Source organism: Gavialis gangeticus, unplaced genomic scaffold (genome assembly GCF_001723915.1).
Source record: "Gavialis gangeticus isolate Ggan-Ray unplaced genomic scaffold, GavGan_comp1, whole genome shotgun sequence".
Classification (NCBI taxonomy): Eukaryota; Metazoa; Chordata; order Crocodylia; family Gavialidae; genus Gavialis; species Gavialis gangeticus.
This window is the reverse complement of record NW_017728993.1, coordinates 6,040,167-6,060,306: the sequence shown is the minus strand read 5'-3', so window position 1 is coordinate 6,060,306 and position 20,140 is coordinate 6,040,167. Positions and strand designations below refer to the sequence as shown.

Below are 20,140 nucleotides of genomic sequence, written 5' to 3'. Positions count from 1 at the left end.
AATAATCATTACGAAGGCACAAATACGATTCCAAAGTATACAATGCTTCTGTTTGCCCCATTGCAAAGCAGTTGGTGTCGCCTCATGGCTCGGGTACAATCTGTTTGTTTTACCCTTTGCTGTCAGATTGATTTAGCTAAGGCATCATTACAGAGGTTTGCACATAACATCATTCATTGATCTGTGCAGAGAGAGCAACATGCAGGCTCCCTGCAGGCACTGCAGACAAATGGCAGAACAGTTTAAGAGAAAGGAAACGGCATCTCTCTGGAGCATCTGACATCAAGGAAAGCTCAAGAAACCCCCCAAATCCCATAAAAAATGGTTTCCATGTATAATAAAGGCTTCTATATGCCACCATAGTGCCTAACTGTCTACTATACCGCAGTTTTTTTTAACTGTCTCAAATTGAAGAAATTTTCTGAATGAATTGATGTTTCAGCGCTATTCTGATGTCGCACTGCAATGGCAGCATAGACAGCAGACGTAATCTGTGCAGGTAACTAATACAATAGCTGTCTTGGGGGCATTTGCACCTGATAGTGTTTCTAGCAGTGCTGAAGTACTGAGTCTCCAGGCAGAAAAAGTTGCTGATTAAAACACAAAGAGGGAAGTGGGAGGGGAGGATTTTTACATTTAAAGGTTATAAACAGAGGAAAATGAGGGCTTGTTACTGAAGATCAGAGAGGAATCAAAGACTTGGTACCTGTCCTCATCTCTTTTATAGATTTTTGTGATTTAGGGTAAGTGACTGAATTGTGTGCCTCAGTGCCCTTTAAAAAGGGAGTTAATGATACCTAGGACTTGTCTAAATTATGGTAGTGGGGTTTAAAATGTTTTTAAGTCACCGCTGAAAGGCGTGATACTGTATCCAGACAAGGCTTTTGTGAAATCCATTCAGCGCCACTTGGTTTGAAATTCATTTTTATAGTTATCTGTTTATGGTTGTTGCCTTCTGCCAGGTAAACACTTTTGTTACAAATGCTTAACTTTAAGCTTGACCTCGATGGGACTGCTCACATGCTTAAATTTAAGCATATAGTTTCATAGTTAGTAGGGTCGGAAGGGACCTGAGCAGATCATCAAGTCCGACCCCCCTGCCATGGCAGGAAAAAGTACTGTGGTCAAACAACCCCGGCAAGGTGATATGCTGAAATGCTCTGCTGATTTGTGACCCGTGCCCATATGCTGTTTTCAGGATTGGTGTAGTCCTACCTAACTTGCCTTCTTATTTACAAGCGCTTTGCTTTCATGTGTGCAATAACTCCAGTCTTTGTATAATCACTCAAAACCAAGTTTTGGCCGGGGAGTTCCTTGGTTTTAGGTCAGAGGCGTTCCCCCTTTCAGTTGACATGAATCATCAAGAAGGCTTAGTAAGTGAAAGTCATTCCCCAGTGAGCCCACAGCCCTGGGATTCCTGACCTTCAGAGCAAGCATCATTTGCACCACCCCCTTGTTCATATCTTGTGACATATTCCTTAGTGAGCTGATTGTGTGCCAGGAGAACAGTGGCACTGACGCATCAGGAAAAGTTGCCTAAGGCCATGCGACAGGATCCATGCTTCCAGGCACTTCTCGAGTGAAAAAATGCACGTTTCTTGCTACCAGGCATTTTCAGGCATTGGGCTCGACATGTGCAGATCTGTTTCTCTCCAGAAGCTGGCTGTGGGTGGCAGCCAGCTAGCTAATCTATCTTCAGTGCTCTTACCTTCACTTCTAGCCCACACAATTGTTGGTGATCCTTGTTTGACTGTGGCTGGGTTTGTTCCTTCCTGCTCTCAATTTGCCATGGGGAATTAAAGGAATAGGAGGATTTGGAAATTTGCAGGAAAGCTGTCATTTGCAGATGGTTGCCTGTCTCAACTAATTATATAAAACACGCATGACCTTCAATAGTTAAGCTGGTGGAATAACTCACAACCTAACCCATTACTGTCTGAAGAACACATTGGGATGGGAGGCAGACTGTTGAGAGAAAAAGCGCCACAGATGGCAATGGCAAGGAGTCCAAGCAAATTATGTCTAAACTTCTGTCCATGTTGGTGTTCCACATTGATGTTTACATGGTAAAAGGGAGATGGCATCTGCTACCCAGCCCCAGGCTCAAGTAACCTAAAAATATTTTAAAGAGATTTCACACTTTCATTTGCTTATCTTGTAATCATAAAAAATGAAGGTTACTGGTATGGGATGGATGGAGAGAAGCTTTGGTATTAGGTGCAGAGGCCTAAGGACAGAAGAGTCCAAGCTTCAGTCTGCAGTCTTTTCATGTGCACATGCGAGGAATAAAAAACAGTGGGAATTTTAGATGTAGATGTCTTACATAAAAAGAGAAAGGGAAAACCTGGAATGTATGGAAGGTAGAGTTGTAATAAAAACGGAAACTTCCTGATTCCACAGTTACCTGCACAGATTGTTGCCACTGCGCAGAGCTACTCGTATCTTTTTCTTTTTGGCCATGGAGTATAAAAGTGAGTATGTTGTTTCATACCATCCAAGTTTGGATGAGGCTCCCATTGACCAAAGGCCCTGTCTTGGTGTCAGTTTGGCTGCATTGCATGGACTGCCACGCTTATAATTGAATCTTTTCTTTGCAGACTTTCTATAGCAGACCTTTCCATGACCGATCAAAAATATTTCTTCATGGAAGCAATGTCACTAGACTAGGTCAGCAGGGCACCTAAACCTATTACATGGCCTTCTCAAAATGCCAAAAACAGTATAGATTTATATCTATGTAGAGATATATAGAGAGAGATATAGATCTCTCTCTCTCTCCATATATGCGTGTGTGTGTGTGTGTGTGTGTGTGTGTGTGTGTGTAATATTCATAATATTGACCTACTTTTCAAACTGCTGTACAGCATATCTGTCAAGTGCCAATGACATTATATATATGTTGATAACAAATGCCAGTAACATATATATGACACTTAAATCAAAGTGTGTGTGTGTGGGGGGGGGTGTAATGTTATTGGCACTTGATAGTTCTCCTGTACAGCAGTCTGAAAAGTAGATCGGTATTATAAAATAATTCCATGTAGTTATTTGTGTGGTGCATGACAAATACATTTCATGTCCTTAAATCCACCTGGATGGCAGTCTTAAGCAATACAAATTTGTAGTTAGTATACTAATCAACAAAACATAGTTTTAATATTTGTGACGTGAGGATTTGAAAACAGCTACCTGGAATATCAGGTATTGTGACTGTTGTGGTTATCAGGCAAAATATGATGGCTTCTGGCTCTCTGTAAAGCTGCTTTTTAAAGACATTTCAGAAAATAGCCTTAGTATGGCTTAAAGGAGCATTCGAATTCTTGCAGGAAGGCTATTACTGATGGTTGATTACGATCTGAAGGGGAAGCCTTACAGTAAAGAAGCAGATCGTCGTGTGGTGCTGTTGCCATGCTACGCTGATATTCTTTTGACTGCCTGTGCTTGAACTCTTGTAGATTGGTGGGGGTTTACGTTACAGCAGCAGTCTTTCCCATCCATACATGTCCTCTAATGCATGCAGAGAAAACCACATTACGTCATCCCAGGCAATGGTGATAACACTTACTCAAAGCAGTCAGAGGATAGAAATACTTTTAAATATAAGATTTCACTTTTATTTTTGGCATCCTGACTGGATGTCTTCTGACAGTACAGATAATAGCAATAAATCCTAAGATAGCATGAATATTTATAATCACCTGTCATTTTCTATAGTGATTACATCTCAGACACAGTCAGCTATGCTTTCCTAATGTTTTCTCAGTAACGGGATGGATTAGGTTTGCTTATAAACCAATCACCTTGCAATTTCAAGTGCAAAAGCAAATTCTGCTTAAATGTATAAAATAGCATTGTGAGGACATTATTGCAGCCCCACCCCACCAAATGACTGAAATCTTAAATTGTGATTTATAGAACCATATTGTAAGGTTTAATGTGTTTTCCTTCATAAAATGGTATCATGGTTGAACACTGATTATATATCATTTTAAAATATTTCCAATTCTTATTTTGCTTTTCCTCTTACATTGTGGGTGGTTTTACACGTAAAGAAAAAGCAAAAGCAGGGTCACTGCAAAAGAAGTTAGAAATCATCTTTTTTAAAAACCTGTATGTAAGTGGTTGCCCTGCTTCCTCTGTCTCTATAATGATGATGCTTTTCAGAAAAAAAAAATCCCAGAAATTGAGATGAGGCGCCTGCTGCCTGCTTTTCACTTATTTAAATATGCATAGGGCTTACCTCTATTTTAATCTTTCTTTTCAAAAAGATGGCTGTATTACTAATGCTGGCAACCCCCTCAAAAAAAAATCATAATTTCTTCCTTTCATAGTTCAGCTGAGCAAGACAAATTTGAAGTGGGGACCCCCTTCAGCTAGCTAAGCAACCAGCACTATTCATAATTCATAAGTGCTTCGAGCCATCTAGCTGAATGCAGTTGGATTAGTTCTTGCTTCTTCGTGCAACCCCTGGTTTCATTATTCCGTTCTGCTAGCAAATAAGCCTACATACAGCCCTTCTGCAAGGATGAAATGCCAAGCTTGGCTTTGTCTTGGATTAGCAGATACCATGATGGTGCGAATCTCTGGGTTTTATGAATATTAATTTTTTTATTGACTGGAAAACTGGGACATCCTTGTTCTTGTGGAATTCCTCTATCTGACCTGTGAATTCTTCATAAGGGATTTGTGGACTGTGGTGTGGAGTTTTCCAAAATGCCTGAAGCAAACTATTTGTTATCTGTATCTTGGGGTTACATTAAGGTGGGTTAAACTTGTGAAATATGACTGTTATAGATTGTAAATATTGGATACAGTATATTTAGTATATGCTATTTAAATCAATATGTATGTGCACTTTATAGCAAAGGGTAACATCCTCATATGTGCAGCAGACATAGATCTAGGTGTTTTTTTCCTTCTGGTAATTCATGTCTCAGGATAGTGCAGTATTGCTGTAAAATAGTTTGAATTGTGAATCAGGAGAATCATTTTATGTATATTTGGATGAAAGCACATTTAAATCCTGCATTTTAATCTGCCTATATAAACATCTCTTTTCTGTTTTAGATTCACAGTATCTCTGTCATGCTTTTCAGTTATATACATTTACCTCTTTTTTTCCAAGTTCCAAAATTCAGCAAATTTTATATTTTGAAATTTAGGAATAAAAATGGTTTATAGGGAACAGTAATGAAAACCAGTGCAGCTGTTTGATCTTTCGGATGTATTACCTAAAACATAATGTTCTCCTTCATTTCATACAGCAAAACCTAAGGTGCACATTCTGTTCTAAATTCATTTTGTGTCAGTTTAATACGATAGCAAGACATTTCCAGTTTTGATGGTGCTGAATATTATCTAAATTCAGCCATATGATATTGACTGTGTTCCAAATATCTGCAGAGTTTGCCTCTTAACATCTTATTTGTCTAGTTGCATGTAATAATGTTAAAGCCAAATTAATTTTAGAAAGCATTCAGAAAAATGTCAACTTATTTATTTTCCAACAGTTCAAGAGAATGCTGAACCGGGAGCTGACACACCTCTCAGAAATGAGCCGATCTGGGAACCAGGTGTCTGAATATATTTCAAACACGTTTCTAGGTAAGTTATTACATGCCAAGGTTTCATATCTCATTAGAAAAAGAATTCTGTGAAAATCAAATTAGTCACCATCTACTCCTTACAATAGATGCCATTACTCAAATGTTTTCTTTCAAATGGCGTATGGGGGAGAAAAAAAGCATAATGTTTGGATAAATATTTCCTCAAAATAATCCAAATTCTGAGTAGAAAGAGTTGTATGTTTCTGTTAAGGTTGCCTTAACCAACTGTTAGCTACATGATAAAATCTATGATTTTCTTTTGACCTTATGTAAAGCACAAAGTCACACACCTTCAGCTTATGCTCCTATCTTAACTCATAAAATTGTATCTCCCTGTTCCCCCAAAGAGTACGCCTCACTTTAGACATTTTATACACCATTCTGGATATACTTATTCATTTCTCACAGCTAATTCAAGGGCTCATCTCACAAAGATTTACACCCAAGAGTAGCTATTCTCCCATTAGTAGTCTTTTGGAGATCATGGACTAACTGACATGAATCAAGTTAAGTATTTAAGAATTGGGCCCCTTCTGTTTCCAGTGCATTTCTCATACAAAATATAGTTTGTTGCAAATATTTCACATTTGGTTTTATAATGTGTGAGCATTCTTAAAAAGCAGAAATCTGCACAAGTCCCAGTTTCAGCCTTTAACACAGAGACTAAGTGGTAAATTGGACCTTGGAAAGAATCTCTGGGCTGGGATGAATGTTGCCCAGAAGGAATAAATGATCAGACAAACAGAAATATTTCTGGCATTTTATTTTAAATGGTTTCACTAATCAGTTAAGCGCCTACACTTGAAACCAGATAACTGCATGTGCTTTTGGGCAGAGAATATCCTTAATAACCAATATACATTTATGGAAATTCATTGGCGCTGTTTTATCAAGATGCCGTGTTAGGGCATCCAGAACGTTAATTAATCCCAGGAGTAAATCAGGAGTAGCAATCTGAAGATCAACAATCTGCCTCCTCAGTAGAAGAGTGTGCAGCACACTGTATTACACTGAGGCTCACTTCCATAGTGGTAGTTACAGATACTTTTGGATGCTTTGGGAGGGTATGACACTCTCTGATGGACTATTTGCAAGTGAGATTGACTATTCATCACTGTTTGTTACTGGGAGAGAATCCAGATATTCCCATGGTATGCTGCTCTAGAAGATAATCTTGATTTTGGTCTTGCTGCTTATTATTGCATAATGGTAACATTCATTCCCATAGAGGAAACAACACAAGGGCCTCTAAATCACTTAAAGCCTGAATGAATGGTTTGAGTAGTGATGAGAGGCCTTGTGCAGGCTCTCCACACTAGGGTAAATCATAACCTGATTACTTAGTTCCATTTAAAATAAATTAATAAAGTTTGTTACGCTATATGTTATACAGTGCATGTAATGCTTTCAAGTCCATCTGCCAGGCGCTTGTGCAGTTCACACGGTAACATTTTTAATGAATGGTCTTGCGTGGATTTATTTATTAAAATGAACACACAGAGAATAACATGCAGCTACAAGGGAAGGAGGGACGTGTGTTTATTTAGAAGGGTTGTATCATATTAGGGTTTGCTTGTCCGTATCTGCATAAAAAGGGAGCTTACTTCAGTTGACTGTCTCCCAATTGTCTAAATGAAACAAGAGAAGGGGTTTATACCATTCAGAGCATGCAGAGAAATAGCTCATAGTGTGAGTGAGACAAGTGATCGACTGGATAAAATAATTGATTAATTGTCGGACCAAAGACCTTGCTGGCTCAAGCAGGCGTGCTTTCAGTGTGTCAGCGTAGACTAGTGGCAAATTGGGCCCAAAGATCTTGTAGGATCTTTTTATTAAGTGCTAACTCAGTTTGGCACAGGGAAACTGCTTTCTTTATTGTGTGCCTCCAGGCCCAATCCTGATGTCCATGTTTGGTTGATGGGAGTTCTGGCACATTAAAGGCAGCAAGTTTGGGATGTGTCAGTGACCAATCTGAAAAACCGGTTTACGGCTCTCTTAGCCTACCTGCATAAACTTAAAAAAAGGAATAGCTTTTTACTATACACTGTCCTCTCTAGTGACGCATCATGTTGCAGCTTCCTTTCTTTTCTAACTCATCAGGGAATTATAGCCTCTCAGAACTGCATTGTGTCTTTCTGTGTTGCATCTTGAACTGAAATGCTGAATAGCTACCCGCAGTGTAAACTGTGAATTTGTTAAATCTGTTTTCAACTTCAGCATGAATTTCAGTTCCAAATGAACATTTTTCTTTTTTGTTGGTGGCAATTACAGGATTAAGGACAATAGCATAACTGACAGACTCATTGAGAAAGTCAACACGTAGGATACAAACCTGCAGTATTTACTGGTTTAAGTAATCCCTGAGATGTGTGCAGATCCATCTTGAAGCTGATGAGATTTCTTGGATGAGATGGTTGCATGACCAGGCTCTGAATTTGTACTTGTTTTCTTAGAGATGTGTTTCTGATCTCAGATGCTTTGACTTTTATTGCAGCATACCTTGAAGCTCTTCCACATGAATGGCAGCTAATTTTACAAGCAGTATAGACTCATATATTGAATTTAAGGACAGTAATAGTGGAACAAATTAGATAAACCATTGCTGATGGATCCTAGAGTAATAGGTGATGGCACTTATTTGTCCATGTGACCACAAGCTCTAGATGGTTTAAAAGCAACCACAGCTAGAAAACAGTGGGCATTATATAAATAATTAGAACTTAACCATATGATGAGTAAGGTTCAGAAAATATGTCTGAACCTTTTCTTATATCTTAAAATCAGTGAATTTAAAAAAAACTCCAACTCCGTTTTTAAGGACAGTCAGTGTTTTATAAATATTGTTTTGTGCAGATCAGTTGACTACCTACAATATTTTATGTGTTTATAGTGCTAACCTTATACTAAATACAGAGGAGTTTCATCAATCCTTGTTATTAATCTCCATTTCTGAACTATTGAGTCAGCTCAATGTCAGAAGGATTTTCCTTGAAAGTGTCATAAGTCATGAATGCAGGAATGTTTTAAGTCATAACGATCTGTTTTAGGATCTTCATTTTGTCCTGCTTCAAAGCTAAACATTGCTAAGGAGACTGTACGTAGGAAAGATTTTCTGTTGTTGCAGAGACTACACAAAAGGGAAGCACCTAGTGACATCACATCAGCAGTTACAGATAATGGCGTTCTTCTTAATTGCAGTGTTGCAGGCACAGTGGCAGATTGTTTTGCACAGATTTTAATTAGTCAAAGGAAAATGCAGTTAACACTCGATCCCTTTAAGGATGACCAGATCTCCAAAAGTGAAGGAGCATAGGCCCGTGAACAATGCCCAGTGTGGAAGATTTTATGTTATTTTGTACACTTTTAATGGGTGGATTTATTCTAAAAAAGATTAATGATATTTTATGACACTATTAAGCAATGTTGGAGGTAGCAGGTATAAAAGAAAACTGTATGAATCCTCAGAGGGAGGATTCATCCTGGTGGAGGGCAGGCAGAGATTGTATTACTGCTCCTCAGTCGGGTTAGCTCAGGAGGGTCCATTTTTAAAGTATGCCATGTCTGCATTGGAATACGGCAAGTAGCAATCTGTATGCAGACCCACGGAATCAGCAGGGATTTTGACTGTGGCTTGACACACCCCTTCTTTGCATTTGCTGACAGCTTGAGCCAGAAGGGGAAATGCAGCTGCTTTCTGACAACACACTGCTCATCATATGCATTTCCTGAGCCAAGCTCTCTGCCAGTGCAATGATACTGATCTTGATATAGATATGCCAACAGAGAATTTGATCCCCCTTTTCCTATGGACCTCTATCATCCTTCTCAGCATCATAAGGCCTGCCCCCCACGTTGAAGCTATTAGCGCATAGCAGCTTTACATTATTAATTATCACTATTTAAAGACAACGGCTGTGATTAATGATATCATGCTTGCTGCAGTCTAGTACTTCAAATTCCATGTAATTTCTGGGAATATTAAAAGACCGTTTTTAAACAATTAGCACTGTGAAGGAGGGTACTAGGCTCTGAAATGATCCTTTTTATATAACACTGAATGAAATTCATGAAAATGGTTTGTTTTAAAGGGGGGACATTGCTATATGCTTTAGAAATGTAACCCATTCGTTTTGCCTTTATCTTTCCCAGACAAGCAGAATGATGTAGAGATTCCTTCTCCCACACAGAAGGACAGAGAAAAGAAGAAAAAACAGCAGCTCATGACACAGATCAGTGGAGTGAAAAAATTAATGCATAGTTCAAGCTTAAATAACACCAGCATTTCACGATTTGGTGTTAAAACGGAAAAGGAAGACCATCTGGCCAAGGTGTGCCTGATTCTTGAACATAAGCTAGAAATAAAAAAGACAGTGTGTTGTCTAATAGCTTCAGTGTGACAATGGGAGTCGGTACTTTCTGGGCTCTTGTATCCTCTGATTGACCTTGATGAAGCCAGCTACTGTAGAGTCATTGATCTTTTTATAAAATATTAAAAGAATATTATTATATAAAATATTAAAAGGGAATCAATATTAGTGTTTGACAATGTGTATTTTAATCTTAAAGAGGAGTTAGGCCAGGCCCCTGCTGTGTATATTTTGGAATGTACATTCCTTTGATATTTAAATAGTTCTGACCTGTACACTCCTGAGCTATGTTGAACCATTGGCTACGTCCAAGAACCGGCCACTTGGCTTTTGCCTTTTACTGGGCTTTCCTCCCACTAAACAAGGAGACGCGTAGCTCTGTAAATATATCTTTTTCATAGTGAAATGTTTTCTTCCCTTAGCACAGTGTTTCCCAACCTTTTTTTTTCTGTGCCCTGCTGCTGGTAGTGGAGTGCAGCTGCAGTAGTGGCAGCCCGGGGGCAGGGGAGCTCCCAGCACACAGCACAGCTCTCCTTTTCTGTGCAGCGCCACCGGCATTGCCCCCGTGACTCTCATCTCGGTTGCAACCCAGAGCTAGGAACTGCTGCTTTAGCATGAATCTAATATAGACTCTTCATTGTTACTTTTCATTTCACGTGCTTTGATTATTAGGCTGTTTTAAATTAATTTTCACCGTAATGCATTTTCATAAATTGCATGATGAATACAATAATATGTTCCCACACACAGTGTTAAAGTAGTGTAACCATTCTCTTTTATTGTTCTTGTTTTTTTCTGTAGGAATTAGAAGACCTGAATAAATGGGGTCTTAATATTTTTAATGTTGCAAGATATTCGCACAGCAGGCCTCTCACCTGCATCATGTACGCCATATTTCAGGTTAGAGATTCCCCATAAACTTGCTGGGTTTTTTACTATATTTGTGTGGTTTCTGATTTTCCTACACACTTACGTGATTTCAATATCTATTTTGTAACATTTCACATGCAGGAAAGAGATCTCCTGAAAACATTCAAAATCTCATCTGACACTTTTGTAACTTACATGATGACTTTAGAAGACCACTACCATTCTGACGTAGCCTACCATAACAGCCTACATGCTGCTGATGTTGCCCAATCAACACACGTTCTTCTTTCTACCCCTGCATTGGATGTGAGTTGTTCTGGTGTTGGGATGTTGGGTTCTGTATTGGGATGCTGAATTTAACTGAAACACTTTTTAATGTCTGCAGTATCTTTAGTGGATTTTTTGAATGGCTGTTTCAACATACACATTCCCTGTATGAACAAACTTAAATCATATGCAGGATTTAGGGGCATGGTGGCAGAGTGGATAAGGCACCTCACTACAAATCCAGGAGAGTGAATGCACACAATGATCTGATGTATATTGGATCTGATCAACTTGGGTGGGAGAATCAAAGGCTAATGGCTGTGATGCTAGCCATAAGACTCCTTTGTGTGGTGTTTGCTACAGAAACTGGTGTGCCTTAACTACACTGGGTTGTTAGGCTTAGATGGACCTTAGCATGCAGTATTTGGCAGATCTGACATCTAATTGCTGGGGAGCAACAAAGGATGTGAATGACTAAAGCCTTTAATATTGATCCAGCCAGCAGGATGGTGGTGGTGCATCCTCATGCCATGCAGGGTCATAAGCTTTAATTCCATGCCTTATTATTTTGTGTTTGGCTTGGGGGTGAAATTTGTTTCCTCTCTCAATTCCTTACCAACCAGAGCCTAAGGCTTTTCTTACAAACTTAGGATTTCACTTCAGTATTGGTGAAGGACGCTTCATCTGTTGCCTTTAGCTTCAGCACCTACATGTATTGCCAAGGGGCTGTGCTGTACTGCTTTTCCAAGGATTCATTTTATTCTAAGACAAAGCTGTATTAAGAAATTTTGAATGATAATGACAAGTTATATCTGTTCTATGTCAATGGGTACATCCAATTTGAAGCACGTTCTCCAAACTAAACTTTATTGTCCATGGAAACATACGTTTAATATGTTGACAATTTTCTTTTCACACTTTTCTTTGCAAATTGTTGAAAGCTCATAATTTCATGACAATGATCACGTGCTCACTCTGGTCACTTTTGCCCTAGGCCGTTTTCACAGATTTGGAAATCCTAGCAGCAATTTTTGCAGCTGCAATTCATGATGTGGATCATCCTGGTGTCTCCAATCAATTTCTTATTAATACAAGTGAGTCTTGTTTCAAATACAATAGTACCCTAATAATCTGCAAATCTGCTGCATCTTTTTCCTTGCTCAATGAAGACTGATAGTCAAATCTTAAATTACTATTTTAAGACTGTATTGCTTTCACAAAATATTCTGTAGTAAAACAGCAGCATACTGTGAAGCAGAACAATAATTAAAATTAAATTACTATTGTCCAAGCAAAGGAAGATAATTCATTTTGTGATATCATCTCCTTGATATATAAATCCTGTTTATTTTCTTACTCACTAATTCACACTGAGTCTTTCAGTCATCACTGTGAATTTGCACAGTTCCTTGTAATTAATGAGACAACTAAATAATCCATAATTTGTTTTCTATTTTTATTCTCATTTCTAATGACACCAAAGCTAAAATCAGTTGTTATGGTTCATGTTCTAATTTCAGCACGCAAAATGTGTACCGATTCCAATATACATTGTCCTACTCTGAAAAACTGACTTTTCTTACATCATGATTTCTATTATTAGTGATGAAGAAAATCTATTTTTCTCTCATTTAAGCTTGTGATTCACTCAACTGAATAATAATCAATAAGTTAGTGTTGAGCAAAGTGAGGCTTTTACTTGTCTGTTGGTTTTAAAAACCCATAACAAACAAAAGAAAGCCAGTAGAGCACAACTTGCCTAATTTTTCATAATTCATTTACATAACTATATAATTGCTAATTCACAAAAGAAATATTTCCTGTTTGCAATTCTGCATTACACTTCCTCATTGCTTTTACACTTCTTGGCCAGATTCTGAACTGGCTCTGATGTACAATGATGAATCTGTCTTGGAGAACCACCATCTTGCTGTGGGTTTCAAATTGCTGCAAGAAGAGCACTGTGATATCTTCCAGAACCTTACTAAGAAACAGCGTCAGACTCTCAGGAAAATGGTGATTGACATGGTAAGAATAACACCCTTATGCAGCACCTGAGTTATCCAGACAGCAGGTGCTCCTAAAGAAATTGCTGGAGTATTTGTGTAACTTTCTTTACTTAAGAAATGATTTATTTTTATAAAGGTGTTGGCAACAGACATGTCCAAACATATGAGCCTCCTGGCAGATCTCAAGACCATGGTAGAAACTAAGAAAGTGACAAGTTCAGGGGTTCTCCTTTTGGATAACTACACAGACCGAATACAGGTATGTGAGTGCATTTTCCATTATATCAGAGCCATTTTGCACGGTTTATTCTTTTTTAGGAGGAAAACTTGGTTGCATAGCTTCTACACTTAGCATGTGCTGCAATGTTGAATGCTAATTCTTTTAGGAACTTTTGAAAACATTTAGGCTTCATATTCTCTTCTGTTCTGGACCATGGAGAATAAAAGAAAGGTTCAGGATGGCCCCTAGACTCTCAGAACATAACAGAGAGCATTGTCTCCACAGCTTGACACCAGAACACATGTGAACACAGCTGAGGTTTTATGGGTTGTAGAATCGTGTTCACACTTACCCCATCATGCTGTTTGCCTCTGGGAGGGCTGCACAGTCACAAGGAATAGGCTAATTTAGTTCATAATTAGCTTTGAAAATTCATTCTCACACTGATTTTAATGCAGCTGTGCATTGCTCCTGTTAGACATAATATACAGGATCCAGGAATAAGGCATATTTACAGGCAGTATTGAGAGAGAGGCAGAGCAAACATCCCAGTCCTTCCTCCACTTTCAAAATAGAAGTTTAGTGACAGGATTACATGTGTATTTTTTGTAAATGCGATATTCAGAATTTTTTATAAAATATATACCTCTCCTTTGCCCTGTAAATCACTTTGCCCATGGTTAGGCAAGGTTCTTTGGGTAGATGCGATATCCCTTCTTTTGCTCACAGTTTTTGTTTTTTGGGTTTTTTTGTGGGGGATGGGGAGGGGCGGGGGACGGGATAGATGTGATATCTCATCTTTTGCCCACAGTTAATGTATTTGTGTATAAGGGATGTTGTTCATTTACTCAAGTGGGGATATCTGGTATTTAGCCATGAGAGTATGGCTTTATTTCAAAAACAAATTCTGAATGGTGGGTAGCACCTGCACTCAATAGCACCGTACGAAAGAGTACTGCAAATACACCCTACACATGGATAGAGTCACTTCCACCACAGATCCCAGATCCCAACAGCTAACCTCTTGTGCGACTTGAAAAGAGGATGTTTTTGTGAAGTTACTAGTTTGCAATAGGAAGTTGCATAATGAATGGCTTTTGTGGTTAAAACGTTCTGAATTAAGCAAGCATGTGCAGTACAAAATCCTCGTCTTTTTCCAACTGATTTTATGAGATTTCTGTTTAATGCGATTACAGGTCCTCCGAAATATGGTTCACTGTGCAGACTTGAGCAATCCCACAAAATCCCTGGAATTGTACCGGCAATGGACAGACAGAATCATGGAGGAGTTTTTCCAACAGGGAGACAAAGAACGAGAGAGAGGAATGGAAATTAGCCCAATGTGTGACAAACACACTGCGTCAGTGGAAAAATCACAGGTAATTGCCATTTGGGTACATTTTCTTTTTCATTGTTTCCATTTGCACACTGAAAGGTAAATGGGCCAAGTGTATTCCTCATCCCTCTGGCAAAATGCCTGGTACCCTTTACTTGCCCAGATGTCTTTGACCCTTATGGACTTACCTGCTGACTCCTGCTCTTTCATTTTCCTCGTTGCTTCTCAGTTTCAGATGCAGATTTAGCCCCCCACTTTGTCCCTGTTCCCAGAAGCAGTCTCTTTCTGATAACTCTCCCTGCACTGCCCAGAAAAGTGTGAATCAGATTCTCTCGCTTACCATGATCCTCCTATCTTTCACAGCTTCAAACCTCCTCCTCTGTGATTTTTAATGGCGTTCTCCTAAATTTGTCATATCCTGCCAACCCACAAAAGTTTTGGCAGTCTGTTTATTAGTCTGTCTCTTTAAACAATTTGGGAAAGGACTAAAGACAACAGCCAATGTTAATGTAGATTGTCAGACCTGTGGAGACCCGTGATTTTTCAGGATGTAATTAAACGTTAAGGGTCTGTTGGAGGTCATGTGTAAAAGGCTGTTGGAGAAGGAAAGCAGCATTTATCTCGATCAATACAAACCTTGAGAAAGGAGTTTAAGCATTTGAAGGTTCTTAAAAGACCAGAAGCAAACTCTAGATTTTGTCTAATCTGTATTGCACGGGGTCACAGAACCCCACCCAATAATTTGTGTTTGATGGAAGCATATTGATTTTTATTTAATGGTGTCTCAGTTGAAGGTTTTAAATTGCTTTAACAAGCCTTGTCAAGGTTTTTCAGCCCAAATAAGTCACATTATTAATGATGTCCTTCAGTGCTTTTCTGAGATAAACAAACTACTTCCGAAAGTATTCGTTTGACCACAGAGTGATTTCATTAGAAAAGTATCTGCTTATATGTGAGCCCAACACACAAAAAATCTGTGAGCCCAGTTTGGCGGGGAATGCCCCCGCCAAACTGTGCACATTTTGTTCTACTCCATATTCTCACTTCATGCAAGTTTCAAAACCTCATTTTCAGTATGCAGGGAAAACAAATCCAACGAAGTGGCTGCAATGTTGACAGGAATAGCATTGTCCAAATGGGGGAGGCATTCAAGTTTTGAAGTTGAAGGAGTCTGATAGAAAGAACTACATGTAAAGGTTTATACTACACATAAAGGTTTTTAAAAATCTGATTGAATACTAGGTAATTGTCCGTTTAAACAGAGTCAATACTCTTTTTCTTAAAGATCAGAAAATGGTAGTGCCTGGTCATTTTGTTCCTTGTTGTGTGATTTGAGATGCCTGCTTAAGGAACCTACAAACTGTCGGCATTATCTGAACGTTGCAACCTTTCTGACCGTTAGTTCTTTATGAATATTGAATGTTTCTAGAATGCCAGCAAAACCTTGCCATCAGATAACCAGAGAGAGGAGGTTTTCTCATTTTAAAAGTTCCTCATGAACATATGCTGCAGGAAGTTTTCATCACCTTTCTGTTTAAGTTGCCTCGGCAGTATATTACAATTGAATTTTAATGGTTCTATTGACATCCTGTTGTGTCTGAAGGAGGCACATGTGATTTCCAAAGCAAACATCCGCATGTTGAGTCTAGCCCCTTTGAGAGCCATTTTCCTGCTGCATAGAAATGTTGTCCAGCAGTGTGCAGAGTGAAATGACACGTTCTGCCAAGTCAGAAGAATTTCAATCCTCTTTATGACCATTCGGTTTTCTTCATCCTGTCTGGCCTTTTTTGTCAGACAATTGGATAGCGATCCCGTTTGGAGCCTGCTTACCAATAGTCGGAAGGATTTACTGACCCAACCCGGAACATCATTCTTTCCACCAGTGAACATGTTATTTCCACCAGAGTCATACATACTAAATTATACCAACACAAGGGACTTGATTTCGTGAGTTGGGTTCTTCATTCGATTTTCTGCACTCTTTACAAAACAGACAGGAATATAACTTGCAAAAAACCTATTTTGCTGCATTTGTAGAGAAACAAGGCAACTGTCTTTGCAGCAGAGAAGATCGACTTCTCACCGTTTAACTTTTAAAGATATAGTACACAAAATGCAATTCGTAACAGATGCTAGCTCCATGAAACAAAAAGATGTCATTAAGGGACAATGGAAGTCCTTAAGAGGAGTGATATTCAGAGGTAGGCCTGGTGTTCAACCTGAGAACTGATATTTTCAATTCTGCAAGTCAATAAAGTGTTCCACTGGAATTGCATGCTGGTTGCCAGGAAAAAAAATCTTCGCCTACAGACCCCATACCATCATAACTGACATATTGTGGATTTTTCCTAGATTGAAAGAGTAGATAGGAGAGCACCAGTCTATGGCATCTGGTGTTAAATGACATTTCAGTAGGGAGTACAATAGAATCTTTTATCTCCAAAATGTTGATTTGAGCCAGTTTTGCACCAGAATGTTTTGATTAGTCAGCCAAAGATAACAAGCCTACTTAGTCATGTGAAAATTATGGGATGATTTTGGCAGTCTTATCAATTCCTGTGTAACTGTTCCTTTTTAATTAATACCTCCAGGCTGATATTTCAAAAGGCATCAACCCAAACTCCAGTTTTGTAGGTACAATTTTGCATGGGCAAATAATTGTAGCTGCAATTAATTGTGCATGCTGTAATACCCACACCTGTGCATAGGTATTTATGAGCTCAGTTGGATGCGGTTATTTTCAGGTAAAAATGGTGGCTGCCTTATAGCATCTTAAGCCTTTTGTTTTTTAACACGCATAACCCGTGCATGTAATTTTTCTGTTCTCCAGGTTGGATTCATTGACTACATTGTGCATCCACTTTGGGAGACTTGGGCAGACCTGGTGCAGCCTGATGCACAAGACATTCTGGATACTTTAGAAGACAATAGGAACTGGTACCAGAGCATGATACCCCAGAGCCCCTCCCCTCCTCTTGATGAACGTAACAGGGACTGTCAGAATCTGATGGAGAAGTTCCAGTTTGAACTGACTCTTGAAGAGGAGGATTCAGATGGACCTGACAAGGAGGGTGATAGTATCAGCTATTTCAGCAATACAAAGACACTCTGTATGACTGACCCAGGTAAAAGGGATTCACAAAGAGAAGCTAATATAGAAATAGTGACAGAAGATACATCGCCTGTTGACACATAATGCACTGTATCTGCGTAGGTGAACTTTAAATACTAAATGAGCATGCAAGCTGTCTTGTAGGACTAGCCTGCGATCTAGGTCTTATGCCTATGTCTAACATTGGCTAAAAGATATCCCAGCTACTTGAGATTGGAGTCAGGGTTAAAGATCGTGTAGTGAATGATTGCTCAGGAAATTAACAGAAGATTTACATTGTGGTTTAAGCCTTTTCAGCTAAAACATTGTGTAGTTTTGGAACCGATTTGAATTGTTACTGAACAGTGAATGACATACAACTGAGAGGTTTTATACCGTTAGGATTTTGGCATTTATACCAGTTAGACTGATAGAAACTACTGATTAGTAACTCTCCATATAGAACCTGTCCACCTGACCACCTGTCTGCAGACCTGTGTGCCTTTTTTGTAAACACTTACATGTCTTTTCAAGAGCCTACTAAATACACGTTTAATATAAAACACAACACAAAGTATTTCAGAAATTGACGGATACCTTTTTGATTCTTCCTGTTAAAACAAATAGTCTTCCTTTTCTCATGGGCAATACCTGTCACTTTATTGCAGTTTATCACTTTTACAGGCTAAATAGAAGGGGTTTTGCATAACTGCACCTTTCACAGTCTTCTTAAACCTCCAGATGACCCTTTTAGGGTCATTTCATGCCATTGTACACCACCTCTGTTTGCTTGCTAGAGACAACAGTATTTTTCCTCAACTAGGTTTAACTTTTGTTGTGCACAGGATAAAGGATAGTTGAGTTTCTATAGCACAATGCAGTACATAAACAATTAAGCATAATAAGGCAGTGTTTGATGTGCTTTCTCCCCTTGGCCGTTCCTTTGCTCAGTGGAAGTTGCACGCCTGGATATTTGTGTTCCTCTCACTTGCAGTTCACGTTTCCTCGAATTAGCTCTACCATCCTTCTCCTGCACTGCCTTGAGCTCTAACGCATCCATTACTGTTTATAACAGTGTATTTATTATGTAATGTATATACTGTACTGTTTTGTAAGTTATTAATTTATATTAATTAACATTACCTTTCAATGGTGGTGTTCATTGTGTAGAAAACTCTGAATAAGAGTTGCCTTTTTTCTTGTAATCTTTTGTATGGCATAAAATAGAAGAACCTGAACATAGCTGAAGAGACATACGGAACCCATAGAGGGCATTCATAGGTGGCATTGGCTTGCAGGGGCTTCGTTTTCATCGTGAGTTGAGAGAAACTGAATCTTAAGATTGGGAGAAAGGGAAGGATAAGCCAGTTAAGCTGCTGAAAGTCTGAAAAAGAAACCCCTGCAACTGTCACCAACTATTAAATGTCATATTCCAATTTATGAACAACCCAATGTGAATTTCTATGACAAAATGTGAACTGATGTAATAATTGTGCTGTGAAGCTTCTTCTGACAAAGCTTGTTAGGCATCATTAATGGTGTCGATCTCAGTTTGTAAAATATGTTTCAAGCTTTTGGTCCAACTTGTGATGGAATATAGTTGATGAAAATAGCACAGTTGTGCATGATCAATGGGTTTGTATGTCTGTTTAACACTGCATTGTTCCAGGTGGTTATTTTATTGTTTTCAAAAGTTTCACACAATGTATGTTATAGTATTATATATTGTGTTCAGATGCATTCTTAAGAGATTTTTATATGAAGTGAATAAATGAAAGCATGACCCAAGCCTGGGGCACTTCTGGCTGTTATTAGCAACTTTGTTTGGGGAGTAACTAAGCAGCACCAAAATGCAACTGAGGTTGCTATAGTCTCTGTTGGCTGGCATAGGATTGCTGACTGGCTATTGCAGTAAGATAAAAAAAAAACAGCTCTCCCAGGGACAAAGTCCAACATTAGGATAATAGTTCCCTGCAGTCAGTTTTGTGAATGAAAAAAGAAAGGATTTTGGCAGCCAAAGGGCAAAGTGAGGCTTGCAAAGAGAATAGGAATACATATAGTCCTCTAGCCAGTCTGCTTGTGCTCTCTACCAAAGATCAGCATTCAGCTCACAGGGGATATAGACTCTTAAATCCTCTCCTTCATCATTGGCCTTTCATCTCCATGACTGACCTGTGATCAGACCTTTAACCATTTTCCAGGGCTTGGTTCACCAGCAGTCCCTACTATGCAGTTGAACAAACTTAAAGGATTTGAGCATTTTTTCTTTTAAATGCTGGATAGAGTCACTGCACCCTGCTCAGTAACTCTGACAGGATATCTGCTACACCCTGCCTTTCAACACTGAACCAAAAGCAGTTCTGGTCCCGCAGCA

General features: G+C 38.9%; 1 protein-coding gene across 5 annotated transcripts in view; it reads left to right on the top strand.

Annotated features, from left to right (window-relative positions):
• PDE4B (phosphodiesterase 4B) overlaps window positions 1-19,565 on the top strand; it is a 561,637-nt gene extending 542,072 nt beyond the window's left edge. For 4 of the 5 annotated variants that reach the window (XM_019528432.1, XM_019528433.1, XM_019528435.1 and 1 more), the window contains 9 exons: window positions 5,511-5,604; window positions 9,756-9,934; window positions 10,775-10,873; window positions 10,985-11,149; window positions 12,105-12,204; window positions 12,984-13,138; window positions 13,256-13,378; window positions 14,536-14,718; window positions 17,506-19,565. In XM_019528432.1, the coding sequence (XP_019383977.1) occupies window positions 5,511-5,604; window positions 9,756-9,934; window positions 10,775-10,873; window positions 10,985-11,149; window positions 12,105-12,204; window positions 12,984-13,138; window positions 13,256-13,378; window positions 14,536-14,718; window positions 17,506-17,871 (1,464 nt within the window). In that variant the 3' untranslated portion in view covers window positions 17,872-19,565. Of the gene's footprint in view, window positions 1-4,108; window positions 4,762-5,510; window positions 5,605-9,755; window positions 9,935-10,774; window positions 10,874-10,984; window positions 11,150-12,104; window positions 12,205-12,983; window positions 13,139-13,255; window positions 13,379-14,535; window positions 14,719-17,505 lie in introns of those variants that run through there. The other variant, XM_019528436.1, reaches the window with a different exon arrangement.
• Window positions 19,566-20,140: the final 575 nt, after the last annotated feature.